The 23,649-nt window shown below is 41.2% G+C and overlaps 1 protein-coding gene across 1 annotated transcript; it reads left to right on the top strand.

Moving 5' to 3' along the window:
- The first annotated feature begins 2,634 nt into the window (after window positions 1–2,634).
- LOC138875781 (uncharacterized) lies at window positions 2,635–22,321 on the top strand. The gene is made up of 4 exons (XM_070154648.1): window positions 2,635–2,911; window positions 4,013–4,382; window positions 4,980–5,488; window positions 21,987–22,321. The coding sequence occupies exons 1-4, from the start codon at window positions 2,635–2,637 to the stop codon at window positions 22,319–22,321; spliced, it is 1,491 nt and encodes a 496-aa protein (XP_070010749.1).
- The last annotated feature ends 1,328 nt before the right edge of the window (window positions 22,322–23,649 follow it).

The following is a 23,649-nucleotide window of genomic DNA, read 5'->3' as shown; positions in this document are numbered from 1 at the left end:
AGAATCACTTTAGAAGGCTTGAAATCACCTAGGATTGATATTAAGAACATGAGGGAGTATTTACAGAACATAAACCCTTTAAAACAACCTCCCACACGAGCTGGAACGACACAAAAATGAGCAACAACAAGAAGAACAAGAGACTTACTAGCGCCACGGAATTCCCGACACTTGATTTGTGTTGTTTGCCCTTTTTTGGGTCTTGAATCTTGAGAGAACCTTGAGAGGATGTTCCTAGGGTTCTAAGGTCTGAAAATAGTGAGAAGAAATGACTTAAAACGGGTTGGAGGCATCCTATATAGGTCCAAATATCTTAAACCGACTTAGTGGGCCCCATAGAGAGGTGCTTGGCGCAGTCTCGCGAAAACGCGAATATCTCTCTACTCCGAGATCGTATCGATGAACGGTTTAATGCGTTGGAAACTAGACTCATAGATATTTAATTTGGTGGGTAGATCACCCCGTAATTCCTTGTAAATTATGAGAAAAGATTAGAAACATTTGACCTAATGTTTAAGTAAAATTATGAACCTAAGTTGCGACAACTTTTGTCGACTTTTGTTTCATAACTCGTTTGACTTCAAGACTTATGATACAGATATTATATGCTTAAAATACCTTAATAAATGATCTCTTTAGTGTATTAAGCACTGCTAGATTACCTGAAAATACGAGTTACAACATCCTTGATTCATTTAACTTCTAATACTTGTTAATCACCCTTATACACTCTTGTATCACTTAAGACTAATAGGATTGACTTCTTATCATATCAAAGATAATTCCTTCTTGGATTTATGTTAACTAATATATGGCATGAACTAACACATGTGGATATGGGTTGTAACACTTGCGTGGTTTCTCGGTCTTCCTTATCTGATCGTATCAGGGAGCGTTAGTATGATGGCCCTCATTTGCTTGTCCTAAAGGATAGGGTTCAATGTGGTGATGCTATAGATGTGACTATTGGTGATGACAGGGTATTGAGGGTTCTACCATTCCTCCCGCTGATATTCCTGATCTTGATGCAATTCCAGCTTCCGGTCCCGGGGTTTCTGATGGGGACCTTTGAGGAGCCATCCATATGTTGACCGAGTTAGTGGTCGCTCAGGCCCAAAGATCTCATGATGCCCATGTGCCCCCAGTGGACAGGGAGATTCTGCCAGCTTCAGAGTCAACCAGTTTCTGCGGTTGGCCCCTCCAGAGTTCACGGGCACAGACCCAGAGGCCGATCCGCAGGATTTCCTTGATGAAATGTATATGTCCCTTCGAGTGATGAAGGCTACAGAGATGGAAGGGGTTGAGTTGGCTTCATACTGGTTGAGGGGAGAAACGTATTCGTGGTTCAAGATGTGGGAGGATTCCCGTGGGGAGGGAAGACCTCCGGCTAGATGGGATGAGTTTGTAGATGCATTTATGGACCACTTCTTGCTTGCCGAGACAATGGCGTCCCGTTCCATAGAGTTTGAGGTCCTCAAGAAGGACAGTATGAGTGTTTGGGAGTACCACATGGAGTTTGTGAGGTTGTCCAAGTATGCTCCTCAGTTAGTGTCGACCATGGATGCTCGAGTTCGGCGATTCGTTCATGGTCTTAGTCCTTTGGTGGTGAATGAGGCTGCTACAATGGCCTTACACTCATATATGAATTATGGGAAGATTGTGGGGTTCACTCAGGCCACAGAGGCTATGAAGTTGAAAATACGGGCAGAAAGGGAGAGTAGCAGCAAGGCCCGGTCAGCGGGTCACTCAGGGAGACCAGTTCCGGGGAGAGGGCCATCAGGGCCATCCCAGTCATATGTCCAGTCCTCAGCAAGCGCACCGCAATCTGTGCATAGTTATCAGCATAGCTGTCACTTGAGATCAAGTTCAGATAGTAGGAGACCCCATCATTCTGGTCGTGTATGAGGGAGATCACAGCAGCAGGGGAGGGCTTCATTCCCCAAGTGTGGGAGGTTCCATTCCGAGACTTGTTATTTGGATATTCCGGTATGTTATAGATGCGGGGTGAGAGGTCATAGCTAGCAGGACTGTCGTGCGCCCAGTCAGGGCATGGGTAGGGGATTTTCTTAGTCATCCGGTTCTTCAGCTGCCACATCATCCATGCATCCTCCAGCCCCAACATGGCGTGGTGTAGTTAGGGGTGGAACTCGTGGTAGAGGTGTACCCAGTCGGCTTTACGCCTTGAGTGGTCGCCAGAGTGCAGAGGCCTCCCTAAATGTTGCTACAGGTATCTTGTCTGTTCAGGTCATTGATTGTTATGCTCTTACTGATTCGGGTTCCTCTTTGTCTTATGTCACCCCATTCATTGCTTCAAGTTTTGGGGTAGAACCCGAACAACTTCATGAGCCGTTCTCTGTATCGACTCCGGTTGGTGATTCTATTACAGCCATGCGAGTTTATAGGAATTGTGTTGTCATGGTATGTGGTCGTGCTACCACGGCCAATCTTATTGATCTTTAAATGGCGGATTTTGATGTGATTATGGGAATGGACTGGCTTTATTCGTGCTTTGCTAAACTTGACTGCCGAACGAGAGTCATGAGGCTTGAGTTCCCTAATGAGCCTATTATTGAGTGGAAGGGAAATGGTGTGGTACCGAAAGGTAGGTTTATTTCCTACCTTAAGGCTTCGAAGATGATTAGGAAGGGGTGTATCTACCATTTGGTCCGGGTGGCGGACACCACTTCAGAAGTGTCTGTCCCCGAGTCCGTGCCAGTCGTGAATGCGTTTCTTGAAGTGTTTCTGGATGAGCTTCCAGGGATTCCGCCAGATAGGGAGGTTGATTTCCGGATTGATGTGTTGCCAGATACGCGGCCGATATCTATTCCGCCATACAGAATGGCGCCAGTGGAGTTAAGGGAGTTAAAGGAACAGCTGAAGGATTTATTAGAAAAGGGGTTCATACGGCCAAGTGTGTCACCGTGGGGTGCCTTGGTTCTTTTTGTCAGAAAGAAGGATGGGTCGCTCCGGATATGTATTGATTATCGACAGCTTAACAAGGTCACCATCAAGAATAAATATCCTTTGCCTTGGATAGATGATTTTTTCGACTAATTGCAAGGTGCGAGGTTCTTTTACAAAATTGATCTACGGTCCGGGTATCACCAATTGAAGATCAGAGAATAGGATATTCCTAAGACCGATTTCAGAACTCACTATGGTCACTTTGAATTCTTGGTCATGTCTTTTGGGCTAACCAACTCCCCGGCAGCTTTCATGGATCTTATGAATCGGGTCTTCAAGCCATTTCTAGACTCCTTTGTGATTGTTTTCATTGATGACATCCTTGTTTATTCGCAGAGCCGGGAGGATCATGCCGATCACCTCAGGGCAGTTCTGCAGACCCTTTATCAGCACCAGTTGTATGCTAAATTTTCAAAATGTGAATTTTGGTTGGAGGCCGTTACCTTTCTAGGCCATGTTGTTTCCAGTGAAGGGATTCAGGTGGATCCCCAGAAGATTGCAGTAGTAAAAGATTGGCCTAGACCCACGACCCCTACGGAGATTCGTAGCTTCTTTGGTTTAGAGGGGTATTATCGGAGGTTTGTGGAATTATTCTCTACCCTCGCCTTCCCTTTGACTAAGTTGATGCAGAAAGCAGTTAAGTTCCAATGGTCCGACGCTTGTGATAAAAGTTTTCAGGAATTGAAGTCGAGATTGACCTCGGCGCCGATATTGACCTTGCCGAAAGGCACGAAAGTATTTGTGGTTTATTGTGATGCCTCCAGGGTTGGTTTGGGGTGTGTGTTGATGCAACATGGGAAAGTTATAGCATATGCTTCAAGGCAACTCAAGAATCACGAGAAGAATTATCCGACGTATGATTTGGAGCTTGCGGCAGTTGTATTTGCCTTGAAAATATGGCGGCATTATCTTTATAGGGTCCATGTGTATGTGTTCTCAGACCACAAGAGTCTCCAATATTAGTTCAAGCAGAAGGATTTGAATTTAAGGCAGCGACGGTGGTTAGAATTGATCAAGGTTTATGATATGGATATTTTATACCATCCAGAGAAGGCGAATGTGGTGGCCGGCACTATCAGTCAGAAGTACATGGGTAGTTTGGATCATTTGGGAGCGGATCAGAGGCCTTTGGCTCGGAAGGTTTATCAATTGGCCAGTCAAGGGGTTCGTATTTCGACCTCAAACGAGGGGAAGGTTATGGTGCGTAATGGAGCAGAATCATCACTGGTAGCGGAAGTCAAGGAAAAGCAGCTCATTGATCCAGCATTAGCACAGATGAAGGAGGCAGTTTTGAATAACAAGACTTCGACATATTCACTCGGTGGTGAGGATGGTGTATTACGATGTCAAGGTAGGCTATGTGTTCCAGATGTGGATAATCTTCGGGGGAGGGTAATTGCAGAGGCTCATAATTCCAGGTATTCTATGCACCCAGGTTCTACGAAAATGTACCGTGATCTCAAGGAAATTTATTAGTGGAACGGTATGAAGAGGGGTGTGGCGGACTTTGTATCTAAATGTCCGAATTGTCACCAAGTAAAAGCTGAGCACCAGCGGCTCGGTGGGTTAACTCAGCTTATGGAAATACCAATGTGGAAATGGGAGATGATCAACATGGATTTCGTGGTAGGGTTACCTCGCACTCAGCGCAAGTTCAACTCAATTTGGGTAATAGTGGATCGACTCACCAAATCAGCTCACTTCTTGCCAGTCAAGTCCACGGATACTGCGGAACAATATGCTCAATTGTATATCAAGGAAATAGTAAGGTTTCATGGCACTCCACTTTCTATTATCTCAGATCGAGGGGCCCAATTCACATCTAATTTTTGGAAGAAATTTCAGCAAGGTTTGGGTACTCAGATGAATCTCAGCACGGCTTTCCATCCGCAGACTGATGGTCAAACGGAGTGGACTATTCAGACGCTTGAAGATATGTTACGGGCTTGTGTCTTGGATTTCTAAGGTAATTGGGATGATCACTTGCCACTTATAGAATTTGCTTACAATAACAGCTTTCATGTTAGCATTCAGATGGCCCCATTTGAGGCATTGTACGGGAGGAGATGTAGGTCTCCGATTGGATGGTTCGAAGTGGGTGAAACAGAATTGTTAGGGCCAGATCTCGTGCACCAGGCTATGGTAAAAGTTAAAATCATTCAGGAAAGGCTGAAAGCTGCTCAGAGTCGCCAGAAATCTTATGCGGACATTCGTCGAAAAAAATTGAAATTCCAAGTAGATGATTGGGTGTTCTTGAGGGTATCTCCTATGAAGGGAGTCATGCGATTTGGGAAGAAAGGGAAGTTGAGTCCTAGATATGTCGGGCCGTATCGGGTTACTCAAAGGATAGGACACGTGGCCTATAGTCTGGAATTGCCCCCTGAAATGTCATTAGTGCACCCGGTGTTCCATGTGTCTATGTTAAAGAACGTGGTTGGAGACCCATCCACCATCGTGCCAATCGAGGCTATCGAGGTCAATGAAGAGTTATCATATGAAGAAATTCCGTCGCTATTCTTGATAGGCAAGTCCGCAAATTGAGAAACAAGGAAGTTGATTCAGTTAAAGTGCTATGGCAAAGTCAACAAGTCGAGGAAGCCACTTGGGAAGCGGAAAGTGAAATGAAAGAAAAATATCCCCATCTGTTTGAACAAGTCTAGTAGTGATCGTGCGAACTCTTGTCTCTAAGTAAACTGATGTTGTGTTCAATCTGGTGCAAAGACACCCCATATTTTTCCCTAAATGTTTTACTATTGTAACTCCTCAAGTTGTGCAAGAATTGTATGTGTTGTGATTATTTGAGTCATGCGCAAGACTCTTTTGGTACACGAAAGTTTTGTAAGAACTCATGTGATAATTGAGTGATTAAAGGCAGTGTAGATTGGTAATGATTAATTGGAATACGTATAGTGTATTGGAGTGGTTGAACTGTATGGAACTCATTGAAGTGACCAAATTATGTGCAGGTGTTGAGGTAATGAATTGTATACCAGTTGTAGGGATAATAGGGATAGCGTAATGGTGCTTGGAAATGATGTTTTGGGGGCTCTCTGACAGGTAGATAAGTCTAATTACAAAGGAAACTCTGGCAAAATTTTTTTTTTTTTTAAAATTGGGAGTTTGCATATCATGTTTTCAAAACCAACCGATTTCCAAAATCCTCATTTGAGGACGAATGATTTTAAGTGGGGGAGGATGTAAGGCCCCGTGAAAACTTGTACTCAAAACCGGGTAGCTTGTGGTTCCAAGTCCCGAATATATGTTAGGAATGTGTAAAATTAAGCGAGCCTTAGATCGGACCCTTTTGGTACTGATCTATGTTATAAAAAGCCAAGAAATACTGTTTTCCAGGAAATGCAATTCTGCGGTCTAGAATGCGGTCGCATAACTGATATGCGGACCGCATAATCGCCACAAAGTGAGTCAGTGTGTTGGTCGAATTGGAGGTTAAATATGTGGTCCAATATGCGATCGCATAACGGATATGCGGACCGCATAGTCGTCGCATATTTCCCTTGGGATTTTGTGAAGGGCAGTTCTATGGTGCACTATGCGACCGCATAATGGGTATTCAGACCGTATTTATGCCACATACCTAGGCAGTGTGTACAGATTTTGGGAGCACTTTTGTGGTCCATTCTGCGGACCACATTTCCACTCTGCGATCGCAAAGTGCGATCGCATACCTAACTCGGGCTCCTATTTTTCTAAATTTTAAACCCGAACCCTTCTTCAATAAAACACCCTAACCCCTTATTTTAACATATTTTCGGAACAAAACTAGAGAGAGGGAAGAGATAATTCTTGAGAGATAAAGTCCTACCTTCATCAATTTGATTCTTCAAAGTCACTCGGGCCGGGGAATTTCAAGTAATTGCCTTCATCTCCGTTCTTACAGGTAAAATACCCAACCCTTTCTCATTGTTTTCAGATTTAAACAAAAAGGGGGATTCTCATGCATTAATTCTTGAAAATGGAAGTTGACATACACATGCATGTCCTTTAAAACCTAGAATCTAGTAAGAGGAATTAGGTAGAACTAAAGATTTGCAAAAGAGGGGTTGATAACCTAAGTAAGTTCGGGCTGAGTTTGTGAACTTCAATTCTAAGTTATATGTGTTAACTTGTGAACTAGATTGATGGTACTAGGTTGTTGGTGAATTGGAAATAGAAGAAAAAAAGGGGGGGGGGGAATTCGACTCCAGGTGTGTATTGCAAACTTTAACCTTTGTAAGGTCACCTTGTTTGGTGTACGAGTAATTGGTACTTATGTGGACTATTTGCGAATTCTTGTGATTAATATGCCTTGAATGTTGTTGGTTAAGTCTCTGATATAATGGTGTAAGTAAATGGCAACAAACCAAGTGTGTGTGTGAATGTGTTTATGTGGTAAGAGCTGTGTAACAAATGATGGAAATAAATCGTAATTGACGCAATTGAAACAACTGTGGTAATATCATACGTGACTTGTCGCGGGCAATTATCGTTGTGACTTAAGTTGTATACGGGCTGTTGCATATGATGGAAATGGTATTGACGTTTATGAAAATTCTTTGTGAATTGTTGTTGTTGTCGTGTGAAATGTGATTTTCCAATGGGATCGGAATGCGCGCCGCAACACGAAGTTATAAGGTGTGGGTTGTAGTGGTAAAAGTGGCCCAGGTAATAAGGGCGGCCGAGGTAATATGGGTGGAAAAGTGATCGAAATTGCTATTGAAATAAAAATATGTGAAAGTTGTGAAATCATTGATGTGAAGAAATAATGTTGAAAGGGGAAAAAGAGAGATTGTGGAGTTTGTTTGGCTTTGGTTGTTCCTTTCATGTGCATTTGATTGTTGATTCTATTACTGTTTGTTATCTATGTATTTCTTGATTTTACTTGGGGTAAAGTTTGTTCATACATACCAGTACAATTCAAATGTACTGACGTCCCTTTTGCCGGGGGCGCTTCATTCGTCTTATGATTGTAGGTGGTTCCATAACAGGCACTCCAGCCCACTGACAGTAGCACTCCTTCACCTCCCGTCAACTGAATTGGTGATCCCCTTTCCTCTCGGGGCCCTGCATAGCTCATGCCGCTTATCCTCCCGAATATTTTATTTTGGTATTTGCGTAAGGTATAGCCAGAGCCTTGTTACCGGCAAGTATTGTAACACTCTTTTGTATCTCTGGAGGCTCCGTAGACAAGAAATGTGGGTTATGTACTTATGTATTTTGGGCAGTATAACTTGTAAACCACGCAAAGTAACTATGTATGTTATGTAAATCTTGTAAGAATGTGTTTAAATTTATAAATGGCTATTTCACTTGGTTAATGGGTAATGGAAACGCAGGGTATCACGTGGAATAGGAAAGGTACCCAGGTCCACTTGGCTGGGGGCTACCCGGTCGAGCGCCGGTCGCGCCCCTCGATTTTCGAGGCGTGACACTTATACTGTCTATTGTGATGCCTTGAGGATTAGCCTTGGAGCAGTACTGATGCAGGCCGGTAGGGTGATTGCCTACGCATCCAGACAGTTGAAGGTGCACGAGAAGAATTACCCTGGCTATGACCTTGAGTTAGCTGCCATTGTTCATGCCTTGAAGATCTGGCGTCATTGCTTGTACGGCGTGCTTTGTGAGATTTATACCGATCACCAAAGTTTGTAGTATTTGTTCAAGTAGAAGGATCTTAATTTGCGCCAAAAGAGGTGGTTAGAGTTGCACAAGGACTATGATATCACTATTTTGTATCACCCGGGCAAGGCCAATGTGGTGGCCGATGCCTTAAGTTGCCGGGCAGAGAGTTTGGGGAGTTTGGCTTATTTACCAGCATTAGAGAGACCTATGGCGATGGATGTTCAGGCCTTAGCCAGCCAGTCTGTGAGATTGGATCTTTCGGAGCCTAGTAAGGTCCTAGCTTGCGTGGTTTCTTGTTCTTCTTTATCAGATCGTATCAGGGAGCGTCAGTATGATGACCCTCATTTGCTTGTCCTCAAGGATAAGGTTCAGCGTGGTGATGCTAGAGATGTGACTATTGGTGATGACGGGGTATTGATGATGTAGGGTCGGATTTGTGTACCCAATGTTGATGCGATTTGGGATTTGATTGTAGAGGAGGCCCATAGTTCGCGGTATTCCATCCATCTGGGTTCCATAAAGATGCATCAGGATTTGAGACAACACTATTGGTGGAGGCAGATGAAGAAAGACATAGTTGGGTTTGTATCTTGGTGCCTCAATTGTCAGCAGGTGAAGTATAAGCACCAGAGACTAAGTGGGTTGCTTCAGTAGATAGAGATTCCGTAGAGGAGGTGGGAGCGGATCACCATGGACTTTGTAGTTGGGCTCCAACGGACTTTGAGGAAGTTCGATGCCATTTGGGTGATTGTGGATCGGCTGACCAAGTCCGCGCATTTCATTCCTGTGTGTACTATCTATTCCTCGGAGCGTCTAGCGGAGATTTATATCCGAGAGAATGTTCGTCTGCATGGTATTCCAGTTTCCATCATTTTAGATAGAGGTACTCAGTTCACATCACGGTTCTGGTGGGCCATTCAGAATGAGTTAGGTACTCGGGTAGAGTTGAGTACATCATTTCACCCTCAGACGGACGAAAAATCCGAGCGCACTATTCAGATTCTTGAGGGTATGCTCCGTGCGTGTGTGATTGAGTTTGGATGGTCTTGGGATCAGTTCTTGCCACTGGCGGAGTTTGCTTACAACAACGGCTATCAGTCCACCATTTAGATGGCGCCGTATGAGGCTTTGTATGGTAGGCAGTGTAGATCCCCGGTGGGTTGGTTTGAGCCGGGTGAGGCCAAATTATTGGGCACAAACTTGGTTTAGGATACTTTGGAGAATGTTAAGGTGATTCAGGATAGACTCCGTACATCCCAATCCAGATAGAAGAGTTACATGGACCGGAAGGTTCGTGATATTTCCTATATGGTTGGAGAGCGGGTTCTACTTCGGGTTTCGCCTATGAAGGGCGTTATGAGATTTGGGAAGAAAGGGAAGTTCAGTTTGAGGTTTATTGGCCCTTTTGAGATATTGAGGCGTATTGGGGAGGTTCCTTATGAGCTCGCCTTACCTCCCAGCTTGGCAGGAATTCATCCGGTATTTCATGTTTCGATGCTCCAGAGGTGCCACGGTAATTCGTCACACGTGTTGGATTTCAGTTTAGTCTAGTTGGACAAGGATCTATCTTATGTTAAGGAGCTAGTGGCAATTTTGGATTGGCAGATTAGGAAATTGAGGTAAAAAAACCTTGCATTAGTAAAGGATCAGTGGCGGGGTTAGCCGGTCGAGGAGGCGACCTGGGAGACCGAGCAGGATATGCGCAACTGTTACCCTCATCTTTTCACTACTTTAGGTATGTCTCTATGATTGTTCGAGGACGAACGAATGTTTAAGTGTGGGAGGATGTAACGAACCTGCCGGTCGTTTTAAGAATTTATGCCCCGATCCCCTATTAACTGTTTTTCCCGTGTTTATTTCTGCTATTTTGATTTACCGGGATGTTCGGTTTTGAGTTCGGAGGGTTTTGGGACACTTAGCCCCTAAATGAGAGCTTAAGTTTTGGAAATTTGACCGTAGTCAGAACAGTGTGAAGACAGGCTCGGAATGGAATTCCGATAGTTCCGTTAGCTCTGTTGGGTGATTTCGGGCTTAGGGTCGTATTAGGATTGTGTTTTGGAGGTCCGTAGGTAATTTAGGCTTGAAATGACGAAAGTCGAATTTTGAGGTTTCCGGTTTGATAGTGAGATTTTGATCCGAGGGTCGGAATGGAATTCCGGAAGTTGGAGTAGCTCCGTAGTGTTGAATGTGACGTGTGCAAAATTTCAGGTCATTCGGACGAGGCTTGATAGATTTTTTTATCGAAAGGGTAAATTTAGAGTTTTGAAGTTCTTAGGCTTGAATCCGTGGTTGATTCGTCGTTTCGATGTTGTTTTAGGTGTTTTAAGGATTGGTATAAGTTTGGACAGTGGTATTAAACTTGTTTGTGCTTTTGGTTGAGGTCCCGGGGGCCTCGGGATGGTTTCGTAAGGTTGTCGGAAGAATTGGGAGTTTGTTTGAGCAGCTTCAGCTGCTGATCTTCTGTCATAACCGCACCTACGGTTGGGTCCGGCAAGTGTGAAGCTGCAGAAGCGGAAATGGGGAGAACCAGCAGGAGCCGCAAAAGCGGGAGATTTACCGCAGAAACGGTACCACATCTGCGTTTGGGGACTTGCGGGTGCGGAAAGCTGAGTTTAGTAATTTGTCACAGATGCGACCTTGTTCCACAAAAGCGGGACAGCAGGTGCAGTCCCATGACCGCAGAAGCGGATTAGCTGGGCAAAATATATAAATACTTGCCTTCGCGAATTTGAGTTATTTTCACCTCTTTCAAACGGGAAGAAGCCTTGGGGAGCATTTTCAAGGGATATTTTCAGAGGAATTCATTGGGGTAAGGTCTTTGGTCCCTAAACTCGTTATTGAGGTGATTTTTATCATTATAAGCATGAAAAGTTAAGGAAAATCAGTAGTAATTTGGGGGTTAGGGCTTGATTAATTAGAGATCTTTGAGTGATGATTTGAGTGACCATTTGAGGTCCGATTTGGGTAATTTTAGTATGACTGAATTCGTGAGAGTGTGAGGACTCTGTAAATGTAGATTTTAACCGATTCCGAGACGTGGGCTCGAGGGGCATTTGGGTCATTTTACCTAATTTCGCGTATTTGCTTAGAATTTCTTTGTAGAATCAGTTACTTGAAGTCTTATTTACATTATGCAATTGAATTGAATAGATTTGTGCCATTTGGAGTCGAGTACTTGTGGCAATAACGTGGTTTCGGGTTGACTTTGAGCCCGTTCGAGGTAAGTGGCTTGCCTAACCTTGTGTGGGGGACCTTCCCCTTATGATTTGGTATTATTGATAATTGAAATGCCTTGTATGTAAGGTGACGAGTGCGTACTTGTGCTAATTGTTGAAAATCCGATTTTCATTAAGTAATTACTAGTATGTTTGTTTTCCTGTTCATACTACTTGCAATTTAAGCCTGTTGCTAGCTTAGGAAAGCATGTCTAATTGCCTTACTTGCTGAAACTGCCTTATTTGGATTACGTGCAACATGCTATGTTAGAAGTACCTATTTTACTTTGGTATGGAACTTGTATTGAACTGTGTACTCTTCTTGTTGTTGCTTTGTATTTACTTTGGGACTACGAGATGGTATCCCGGGAGATCCCCCTGCATGTATCCATTTGGGACTATGGAATGGTATTCCGGGAGATCCCCCTGCACATTCACATTGGAACTACGGGACTGCACCCGGTAGATTCCCCCTGTACTGAGTATTTACATTTGGGACTACGGATTAGTATTCTGGGAGATCCCCTCGCATTATGAGTTGGACTATGGGACGGTATCCTGGGAGATCCACTAGATATTTATATTTGGGACTATAGGACGGTATCCTTGGAGATCCCCGGTTGTTATCTTTGTGCTGAGCTATATTTCTTTCTGTGTTTACTTGGCCTCTATGGTAATTGTTGCTGTCCTTTATATCCTGTGTTACTTTTACTGTTGTACTTATTTATACTGCTTTGTTCTATATTTTTAAACCTTATATTTTATTTAACCTCAGTAGGGCCCTGACCTTTTTCGTCACTACCCGACCGAGGTTAGGCTTGACACTTACTGAGTACCGCTGTGGTGTACTCATGCGTCTTTCTGCGCATGTTTTTTATGTGCAGATCCAGGTATCTCGACTCAGACTTATCACGCTTGAGATGAGGCACTTGTAGAGACTCCGAGGTATATCTGCCGCGTCCACAGACCGAAGAGTCCCTTTCTACTCTCCCTTTTTTGTATTAACTTTTTTTGTACTTTCGTTTCTTTGTTAGATATTCTGGAGTTAGATTTTTGTGGACATTCAAAGGCTTGTGATCACGAGATTCCGGGTTTTGGGAAATGTATTTAGTTTTCGAGAGTTTATATTGTGTATGCCGAGCGGTACTTTTGAACGCTGTTCTATATCACTATTTTGGTTTTTAATTATTTCTTCCGCAAATTGGTTTATTTTTCCGCATTGTTAGGCTTACCTAGTCGTAGAGGCTAGGTGCCGTCACGATGGTTCACGGAGAGCGAACCGGGGTCGTGACAGCAATTGCGAAGGTTCCCTTCCCAACCCAGTCTTCGCAAATGCGATGGGTTTTTTCGAAAATGCGAGCTCGCAATTGCGACAAAGGCTTGTGATCACGAGATTCCGGGTTTTGGGAAATGTATTTAGTTTTCGAGAGTTTATATTGTGTATGCCGAGCGGTACTTTTGAACGCTGTTCTATATCACTATTTTGGTTTTTAATTATTTCTTCCGCAAATTGGTTTTCTAATCTCCCTTTTTTTTAATAAATTTTCTCGTACTTTCGTTTCTTTGTTAGATATTCTGGAGTTAGATTTTTGTGGACATTCAAAGGCTTGTGATCACAAGATTCCGGGTTTTGGGAAATGTATTTAGTTTTCGAGAGTTTATATTGTGTATACCGAGCGGTACTTTTGAACGCTGTTCTATATCACTATTTTGGTTTTTAATTATTTCTTCCGCAAATTGGTTTATTTTTCCGCATTGTTAGGCTTACCTAGTCGTAGAGGCTAGGTGCCATCACGATGGTTCACGGAGAGCGAACCGGGGTCGTGATAGCAATTGCGAAGGTTCCCTTCCCAACCCAGTCTTCGCAAATGCGATGGGTTTTTTCGGAAATGCGAGCTCGCAATTGCGATCCAGGCTTTGAAATTGAGAAACCTGCAGACCTGCAAGATACATCAGTGTTTCCCTAAGTTCAAAACACTCCGTGGCCGATCAAAAACACACTTGAGCCCTCAGGACTCCAAACCAAGCATGCACACCAACCTAAAAATATCATACGGACTTACTCGTGCAATCAAATACTCAAAATAACATCAATGACTATAAATTAAACCTCAAAACTCATCATTTTCATCAAGAACACTAAAAGTTCATAACTCTTTAACGGAGGTCCAAATCACGTCAAATAAACTCCATTTTTCACCAAATTTCACAGTTATTATTTAAATACCTTAAGAAGTTTGTACTGGGCTCCGAAACCAAAATACGGGCCCGATACCAATGGTTTCAAATATTAATTCTTTTATTTATTTCATAAATAATTCAGCAAAACAATTTCTTTCAAAATTTGATTTCTAAAGCTTGGGACCTCGAAATTCATTTCCAGGCATACGCCCAAGTCTCTTATTTTACTACGGACCTCCCGGAATCGTCGGAACACAGATCCGGGTCCGTTTGCTCAAAATATTGATCAAACTCAACCATAATCAAATTTTAACTCTAGAAATTTCTACTTCTCATATTTTCACATAAAATCTTTCTGGATATACGTCCGGACCATGCACACAAATCGAGGTAAGGTAAAAAGAAGGTTTTAAGGCCTCAGAACACAGGATTTGTTTCTAAAACAAGTGATGACTTTTCGGGTCATCACAACACTAGTTCATAAATACCGAGTATTTTATCTCAAGCCGTATTTTATCCCAACATGTCAAACTTGGACGAAAATTCATTTTCTTTTACTTGCTTCCCCTCTCACCTTTGCGAATTTGCTCATCACTTGTTTGAAATAGCATAATTCTTATAATCTCAAAATAATCCCATTCCCAAACTTACGTCGATTAACTTACGACAAAACTTTAACATAAATGCAGGATGTAACATCATTCCCCCCTTTGGAACATTCGTCCTCGAATGTTGACTAATGCACTTATCATTTTCATAACCTATGGCTCTTGCAAATACTTTAATAATCTCATTTCCATTTAGGCAATTATTCTGTAAATAAATCCAAAGTCCAGGGCATTCCCCCCTTTAGGCCTCTTTCTCACACCACGACTTATGGCCGGAATCCTTCCAGTCTCGTAACTGTTGCTACCTTCTATCATGTAGCCTGTACGACTCTGACCTTGTAAGTGCGCTTATGCGTTTCTTCTTTCCTTTTTCCTCTGATTTTTAACCATTACTGAAGTTCTTTGCTTGGTAATTTGACAAATGTTGCTATATCATATTTCATACACCCGGTTATCCACCCGTATGACTTTACTGCATCTAAGTAGGTCATACTATATCATAACTCTTACCTCGATTTCTCGTTACTGAGGTCTGCTACTGAATTCCAAGTTACTCTCATTGCTTATCCAATACGTATAAATCTATGTCCTCTAATGCTTCCCCATTACTGTTAATCTTAAGAATGATGGCCTAATCTCATCTCATACACTATAACTTTTATCCATCCATTGTTGATTCACCTCAATTTTGATCCATAAACTACCCCTACTAACTTAACCTTTTATGTAATACTGCCGCTAGGGTTCACGTATTATCAAGGAACATCTAAAATTATTAGATTGATCCACCTGGAGTGATACTATGCTTTCATAACCATATCTCACAACATCCCAGTGTGATTCACCTTGCGTGGGTATTTTAATCCTGTCCAATTAATGAGATCCCTTTTTTTTATTCGTTAGATCATTACTCAATCGAAGGCCCAAACGTCATCCTTTGTCTATAATAATTACACCCTCATTCTATTAACAGGGCAACATTCCATCTCTTCTAAATGTTATTAGTCTTAGACTCCTTTGAGTTCATTCAGGGTATAGTGAGCTTTGTATAACTTAGAGAAACCATATGCTCTTCTTGTTTTCATGGGCTTAATCTTGAGGACTTATCCATATTTGTTACCTTCTCACTCGCCTGTTCTTATCCTTACTCTTGTATTCTAGAACCTTGTCGCTTTACCATACAATAGCTTGCGACTTACACATCTCTATTTATATTAGTTGCAACATTTCAACTTGCTTGCATCATATATTTCATTATGTCATTTTGGAACATCAAGCGAGACATCACATTGCCTCTAATTATTCTTTACTCTTTTAGTCAGGCTTTTCGATACCTAGATCATAGGCTGGATGAAATGCTACTGATGATGCCACCATTATTCCTAGATAATAAATCCCCGCGCTTCTAACCTTTTTATCCGAAATATGGACAATTCACAATCTTCTACCTTTGAGTATCTCGTAGTTGTTCACCTTTATCTTACTTACCTTAAAATCTTGCATCGTATATTCTATCTCTTCATGACCTCCCTTTCACCTAGGTGTAATTCACGTCCATAATTTGAAGCTCTATTATAATACTTGCACCTCTGGTGCATACACAATCTGGTGGGAGATTCATACTAACTTCTTATGAGGTTGGTACTCTTCTCATAAGCTTTATTATATAGCCATTATAAAATATGGCTATTGTACTATCTCTCTTTTACCTCTGATATTAAGAGTGATTTGGCAATGTTCTCAATCATGATGTCTATAATTTTTCTAGGTCCAATAACCAGACTCCTGATTTATTAGTTGATGTAACTCTTTAGTTTCCTCTTCCTTCTGATCAGCCTTTACATAGGCTTAAACTATCTCCTAATCTGCGGTTCATGGTATTAGTTATTATATTTAGCCTTTCATGGGCGCTATGGAATATCCATGATATAATCCTTTAATAAATCGATCTATTTCCTGGGCTCAATTCTTTATCTAACTTATATCGGAGTCTTCTATGGCTGTATGATTGTCAACATATATGGATAATACTTCAAAATCTTAAGTGCACTCATAACATAGCTAACTATGGACCATTGATCGAATGATTCTTTTGTTCCTTCTCAGTTTTCTTTAAATGCAAGCCATTACCTTTCCTGGTCTTTCTTCCCCCTTGTTGCTTCATACTTAACTTATCTTACCTCTCACGCATGTCGGAATTTTCGTACAACTCATATGATCTTTGAATATTGCTTTTGATTTTACTTTCCGTTCACTAGCCACGATAGGTTCCTCTTTCTTATGAAGGACATACAATGTTGTGAAACTGTTGTTACAAGAACATTTTCTCTTTAGGTCACTGTGCTTAGGTTGAAGATTTTTTCCTCATTTCCTCAACTAATCTTTCATTGTAGTTTAGTGGGAACCCTTGACTCTCGTAAAGCTATGAGCTTATTACGGACCTTTTGATGTCTTTCCTTGCCTATAATCCTCCGTAGTTGCTTACCTCCGTGCCCTTGTGCTTGTAGGGTTGCTTCTGAACTGATATTTTGACTACCTTTATATACCTTTCTTTTATCCCCATAACACACATATTATATCTTTAACTACCCGACTTCTTTTTGCATATATCTCAAGTATTTTAATGACATTACTACGAGGCTGAATTCTCCATGTTGGGGTTTACTACATTTATCTTGCATTATCTGCTGATTTTTCTGTAACTAATTGTCTAGTTATAACTAGGCTCTTCCTGAATCAACTACTAACTACTCGTTGGCCCATTCTCATATCCCCCCTTTAGGGGAGTACTAAGACTTGGAGCTATGACGACCTACCTATAGATGTTTTTCCTCTTCATCTAAGGTGTCATTTCACATAATCAATGACCCCTACTCGCCTTGCGGTAATCCTTCTGTACCAAGGATATCAAAATTCCTCACCCGTGATGGTGACACTTAGTGTAACTGGCACATATAGTCCCTTAATCTTAACTTTGCTCATATTGCTTGCTTTAGGTAAGTGTCTCCCTAAATGACCATTCTCTGAATTCATCATGGATCTTCTTCTGTTGTCCATTCTATTATTGCTGGAATGCAATCTAAAATTCTCATGATGCTGACTATTATCAAATCACTTAGTTCCTAATTCATGTTTAGTTTATCTTGTTCACCAGCCCATACTGCTTTCTATTACTATAGGGTTTAACTCTTCCTGCTATTAATCACGTTAGAGTAACAAACTTATTTTTCGAAATGAGGATGTGACTGTATAGCCTATACTCTTTTGTTGTCTTAAGGCCCGTCACCTCTCGTCTCATTCTTTATTTGACTATAGGTTCTGTAACACTCTACCGTTGCCATCCATATATCACATCTCACTCATAATGCTTCATTATCCCTTTTCGTACCTCCCAGCTAATATTTCTATCTATCACTTTATTTTGAAAACTTTAACAAGATATTATTTTGCTTTTACCTCCCCTTGCTCCATCTTCTGGCTCTTCGGGCTGCCTAACATTCTCCCTCTACTAGAGACGGGAGCCAAACTAAGCTAATATTTACCCTTCATGGTTTCCTGTTCCTATCTTTGTAGTACTCATATCTAGCTGTACTATTTTAGAGTGCACCATCTGGTGTCTCCCAGGGATATCTATTAGCACATTTGCAATATTCTTCGAAAATGTCAACTGACGCAAACAATCCATCCATCATTTTGGGTTACTCTAACCCCAGCCAGATCCTGATGTCCTGTCCTCCTCTTATACTACTTTGGTTAACCCCTATAGGGCATAACCGAAATGGGGGTGACCAATTGTACATACCTTTATTACTATTGAAGGTAACTCAAAAAGATTATATCTCTCTGCCTGAGTTGAAAATACCAACAATCTTCATTAACTGGGTACCTCGTACCCTTTTTCACCTTGCTTATGTTACTTGCTGGAACTTATGTCTACTTTCTGATTCTCTTTTTCATTTTTTTCTGTAAAAGTGGATAGACATTCTTGCCTTAGGGATCCTTATCAAGAAGCTTACACATCTTAGTATACACATAGTCTGCTGAATATTTCATATTTATCCATCCTAAGCGTGATGCAAAAATCAAGTTCTTCTAACTCAATTCTTCCACAGCTATATCTCTTACCAACTGTCTTTCTGGATGTAGGCATCGTCGTGTTTAGGAAATTGAGTTCTTACAACTGAGCTCTACCACACGATCTAGAATAAGAAGAAAGAATGTCACCTAAATGCCCTGTAGCCTCCTGCTTATAAGTGTGGTGCATGACACACCCATAAACAAGACTCTACTAAACATGGATTGTAGGTTCCTTAGGACCGAACCGCTCTGATACCACATTTTGTCACAACCCAAACCGATGGGTCGCGATGGGCACCCAGTATCTTACTCAATCGAGTACTAATATAACGTATCTTTTCATGACATACTATCATAGATAACTGAGCCGGAAGGCTATGTGATATAAGTAAAATACAACATGTGATGCCAACTTATACATAAGAAGTACGGTCCTCTAAGACCAAAATAACCACTCCTATATTGAAACTAGGCCGACAAAGCCATACAATCTTTTACGTACATGAAATATGTCTATAAGCCTATAAAAATACATAATTTTCATAAACGTCAAGACAAAATCACGCCATACCAAACAATACACGTCTAAATCACACTAACCAAACAAGCAACTCCGAAGAAAATGGAGCGTACCAACATCTTTCGCTGAGTTGATAGCCTACTTGGAGGGCTCTTGACCTATCTATCGGGACCTGAAAGCATGAAACATAGCGTCCCCAGGCAAAATGGACGTCAGTACAAATAATATACCGAGTATGTAAGGAATGAAAATCAGTAAATAGTAGACATAAGAGAAACATGGAGAAAAGGACTCCACATGTAAGTCTGAATAACTCTATAAATAATGAAATACTTGTAGTGTCATGCATATGCATATGTATATCATGTCATGCATAGGTACATGTGTTCATAACATCATCAAGCCTCTGAGGGAATCCCATCATATCATCTCGGCCACTGTGGGCAAAATCATCAACGTATACTAGCTGATCAGGTGGTGGTGCGTATATAACACCATAACCTTTTCCCATATTCCATATACATATATACACATATATATGCGTACATAACGCCGTCTGGTCATGGGTAAGTGTATATGTATAAATGAATGCAATGCATGAGAAGTACGTTAATAAAATATCTCGGAACATCATAAGACCATTATACCTTTGATTAATATCATGAAACAACTTTATCAACTTACGTATTTTCTGATACCCATGAACAAGTGATAGAATAATAAGACATATGGGAATGTAAGAACATAGGTACCTTTAATACTTCTATGAATAGAGTCATTTAAGGAAGTTGTGCATTTATTCGTTTCGTTTGTATCATATGGATCATGCCAAAAGGAAAGAAGGGATAGCCTTAACATACCTGGAGTAGGAAAATATTCATATGATATTCTTGGAAAAGGTTGCACCGTACTCCCTTAGAATCACAAAATTTTACGTTGCTACGGTTCTAACAATTCTTGTTTGAATTCTTTGATTGCAAGAACTGTGGTTGAAATCTTGTAGGAATTTCTTGAAAAAAATCACGATTCTAAGGTTGTGTTTTAGAATCTGATTGTTGAGTTTTTGGTGAGGAACTTTGTAGGAATTTTTATGTAGTGCTTTGTTAGAAATGAAAATGTTATAAATGAGATGTCTTATAATTGGCATGTTAGGTTGCCACCAAATTAAAAAGTCTATGAGTCATGAATTATGACTAAGAGTCATTTTGATCAAGAGTGGCTTGCTACCATGTTTTTGGGTTTGGTCTTTATCCAAAGAGTACAATTAATCCACCACTAATTATTAATTGAATAGATAATGTCCCATTACTCACATAATTATGAATTATTTCTACTTACTTAAAATACTACTCATTTTTCACATACCTTATACACCTTACTATCATGGTCATGTGGTACCTTGTATGGCACTAGTTCATAAATACCAAGTATTTTAGCTCGGGCCGTATTTTATCCCAACATGTCAAACTAGGACGAAAATTCATTTTCTTTTACTTTCTTACCCTCTCACCTTCACGAATTTACTCATCACTTGTTTGAAATAGCATAATGCTTATAATCTCATTCCCGAACTTACGTCGACTAACTTACAACAAAACTTTAACTTACGAAAACGCGGGATGTAACACTCCATATAGAATGGAACCTGCCGAATTGAATGAGTTGAAGTAGTTGTTAAAATATTTAGTGGAGAAAGGATTCATCAGGTGCAGTACCTCTTCTTGGGGTGCACCAGTACTATTTGTGTGGAAGAAAGACGGCTCGCTGAGGATATGTATCGATTATAGGCAGCTGAACAAGGTAACTATTAAGAATAAGTATCCACTTCCAAAGATCAATGACTTGTTTGATCAGTTTTAGGGGGTTAGATGCTTTTCAAAGATAGATTTGAGGTCGGGGTACCACCAGGTCAGAGTTTGGGAGAAAGATATTCCGAAGACAGCCTTCAAGACCCGATATGGCCACTTCGAGTTCCTTGTCATGTCCTTCGGGTTGACAAATGCACCTGCCGTATTTATGGACTTGATGAATAGTGTATGTCCGACATTTTTAGATCTGTTCGTGATAGTATTTATTGATGATATTCTGGTTAATTCACATTTAGAGGAGGAGCATGCGAACCACCTACGAGCGGTACTCTAAACCCTCCGTGATCGTAAGTTGTATTCTAAGTTTTCTAAATGTGAGTTTTGGTTGAAGTTTGTAGCATACTTGGGGAATATTGTATCTCATGAAGGTATAAAGGTAGACACTCAGAATATTGAGGCCGTGAAATCCTGACCTAAACCTACCACTCCGATAGATGTTTGTAGCTTTCTAGGCTTAGTAGGATAATACCAGAGGTTCGTAGAGGGTTTTTCATCCCTTTCGGCACCATTGACGAAGCTGACGCAGAAAGCAACTAAGTTTCAGTGGACAAAAGATTGCGAGTGGAGTTTCCAAGAGCTTAAAAACAGGTTGACCTCAGCGCCAGTTCTAACACTTCCAAAGGGTCCAGTGGTTTATGCCGTGTATTATGATGCCTCAGGTGTCGGGTTAGGATGTGTCCTGATGCAACATGGGAAGGTAATTGTGTACGCTTTAAGGTAGTTGAGGTAGGACGAGGGGAATTATCTGACCCATAGCCTCGAGCTAGCTTCAGTTGTCCATGCACTTAAGATAAGACATCATTATTTATATGGTGTTCATGCGGATATCTTTACATATCATAAAAGCCTGCAATATATCTTCAAGCAAAAAGAGTTGAATTTGTGAAAGAGGCTTTATTAAAAGATTATAATTTTAATATTCTCTACCATCTAGGGAAAGCTAATGTTGTAGCAGATGCCTTAAGTCGCCGATCTTTATGTATCTTAGCATATGTAGAAGTTGAGAAAAGAGAATTAGCTAGAGAGATTCATCAATTAGCTTGTTTGGGGGTTCAATTAGTAGATTCTGATGATGGTGGAGTTGCACTCCAAAACACTGCAACATCATATCTCATAGTTGAAGAAAAGGAAAGGCAGTATGAGGACCCAGAGTTGGTAGAGTTGAGAGAACGAGTTCCGCAGCAGAAGAAGCCGGTGTTAGATCTTAAGGGAGATGGGGTTCCCAGATACAAGGGTCATTTATGTATCTCTGATGTAGCAGGGCTATGAGACAGGATTATGTCAGAGGTACATTATTCATAGTACTCTATTCATCCCGGGTCGACGAAGTTACTGGTGGAACGATATGAAGAAGAACATTACTGCGTTTGTTGCCCAGTGTCCTAGTTGCCAGCAGGTGAAGGTAGAGCACCAGAAGCCCGGAGGGATAATGCAGACTATAGAGATCCCAATCTGGAAATGGGAGGCGATAAACATGGACTTTGTCATGGGTTTGCCTCGTTCTAGTCGTAAGCTTGATTATATATGGCTGATAGTCGATAGCCTCACTAAATCAACCCATTTCCTACTAGTCTGATTTACATATACAACTAAAGATTATGCGAAGTTATATACTAAGGAGATAGTGCGTCTACACCGAGTACCAATTTCTATTATATAACTAACTGTGGGGACCAGTTTATAGCACATTTCTAGAGGTAATTTCAGGGAGGTATAGGAAATCAGGTTAATCTCAACACAACTTTTCATCCATAGACTAATGGAAAAGCCAAGCGCATAATTTAGATGCTCGAGGATATGTTACGAGCATGTGTGTTGGATTTTAAAAGAAGTCGGGATGAACATCTACCTCTTATCGAGTTTTCATATAATAACAATTACCACTCTAGTATCCAGATGGCTCCGTATGAGGCTTTGTATGGGCGTAAGTGAAGATCATTTATAGGGTGGTTTGATGTTAGAGAATCTGGGTTACATGAGCCAGACTTGGTTTAGCAGGCTGTAGAGAAAGAAAAGCTTATCCAGGAGTGACACTTGATAACTCAAAGTAGTCAGAAGTCATATTCTGATATGCAGCAACGAGACTTAGAGTTCAAGGTTGATGATTGAGTACTCTTATAGGTGTCACCTATGAAGGGTGTGATGAGGTTTGGCAAGAAAGGCGAGCATAGCCCATAGTATATTGTGCCTTATAGGATTATTCAAACAGTGTGCCGAGTAGCATATGAGTTAGACCTATCCTCGAAATTGGAGTCTGACTATCCAGATTTTTGAGTATCTATGCTACGGAAGTGCATTGGCGATCCTATCCAAGTGGTGTCCACTAATGATGTACAGATCACAGAGGACCTATCGCATGAGGAAGTTCCAGTTTCCATCATAGATTGACAAATCCGCAAGCTACAAAATGAGGAGGTAGCCTCCATGAAGGTTTTATGGAGAAGCTAGAATGTGGAAGAGATGACATGGGAAGCGGATGAAGAAATGAAGTCTAAATACCCCCACCCATTTCAAGCTGAAGATATGGCTTGAGATGGGATACTTCAACACATCTCTATTCAGACTAGTAGGTCATAAGGTAAGCTCTTATTTTTGAC

The sequence above is a fragment of the Nicotiana sylvestris genome, chromosome 8, assembly GCF_000393655.2.
Source record: "Nicotiana sylvestris chromosome 8, ASM39365v2, whole genome shotgun sequence".
NCBI lineage: Eukaryota > Viridiplantae > Streptophyta > Magnoliopsida > Solanales > Solanaceae > Nicotiana > Nicotiana sylvestris.
This window is presented reverse-complemented; position numbering and strand designations above follow the sequence as displayed.

Bases quoted from the DNA above. Each gene is read 5' to 3' on its own strand.
- LOC138875781 (XM_070154648.1), top strand. From the start codon at position 2,635: ATGATTAGGAAGGGGTGTATCTACCATTTGGTCCGGGTGGCGGACACC. The intron at 2,912-4,012 runs GTGTGTCACCGT...TATACCATCCAG, and splicing joins AAAGGGGTTCATACGGCCAA to AGAAGGCGAATGTGGTGGCC. The intron at 5,489-21,986 runs GCAAGTCCGCAA...TCTACCATCTAG, and splicing joins TCCGTCGCTATTCTTGATAG to GGAAAGCTAATGTTGTAGCA.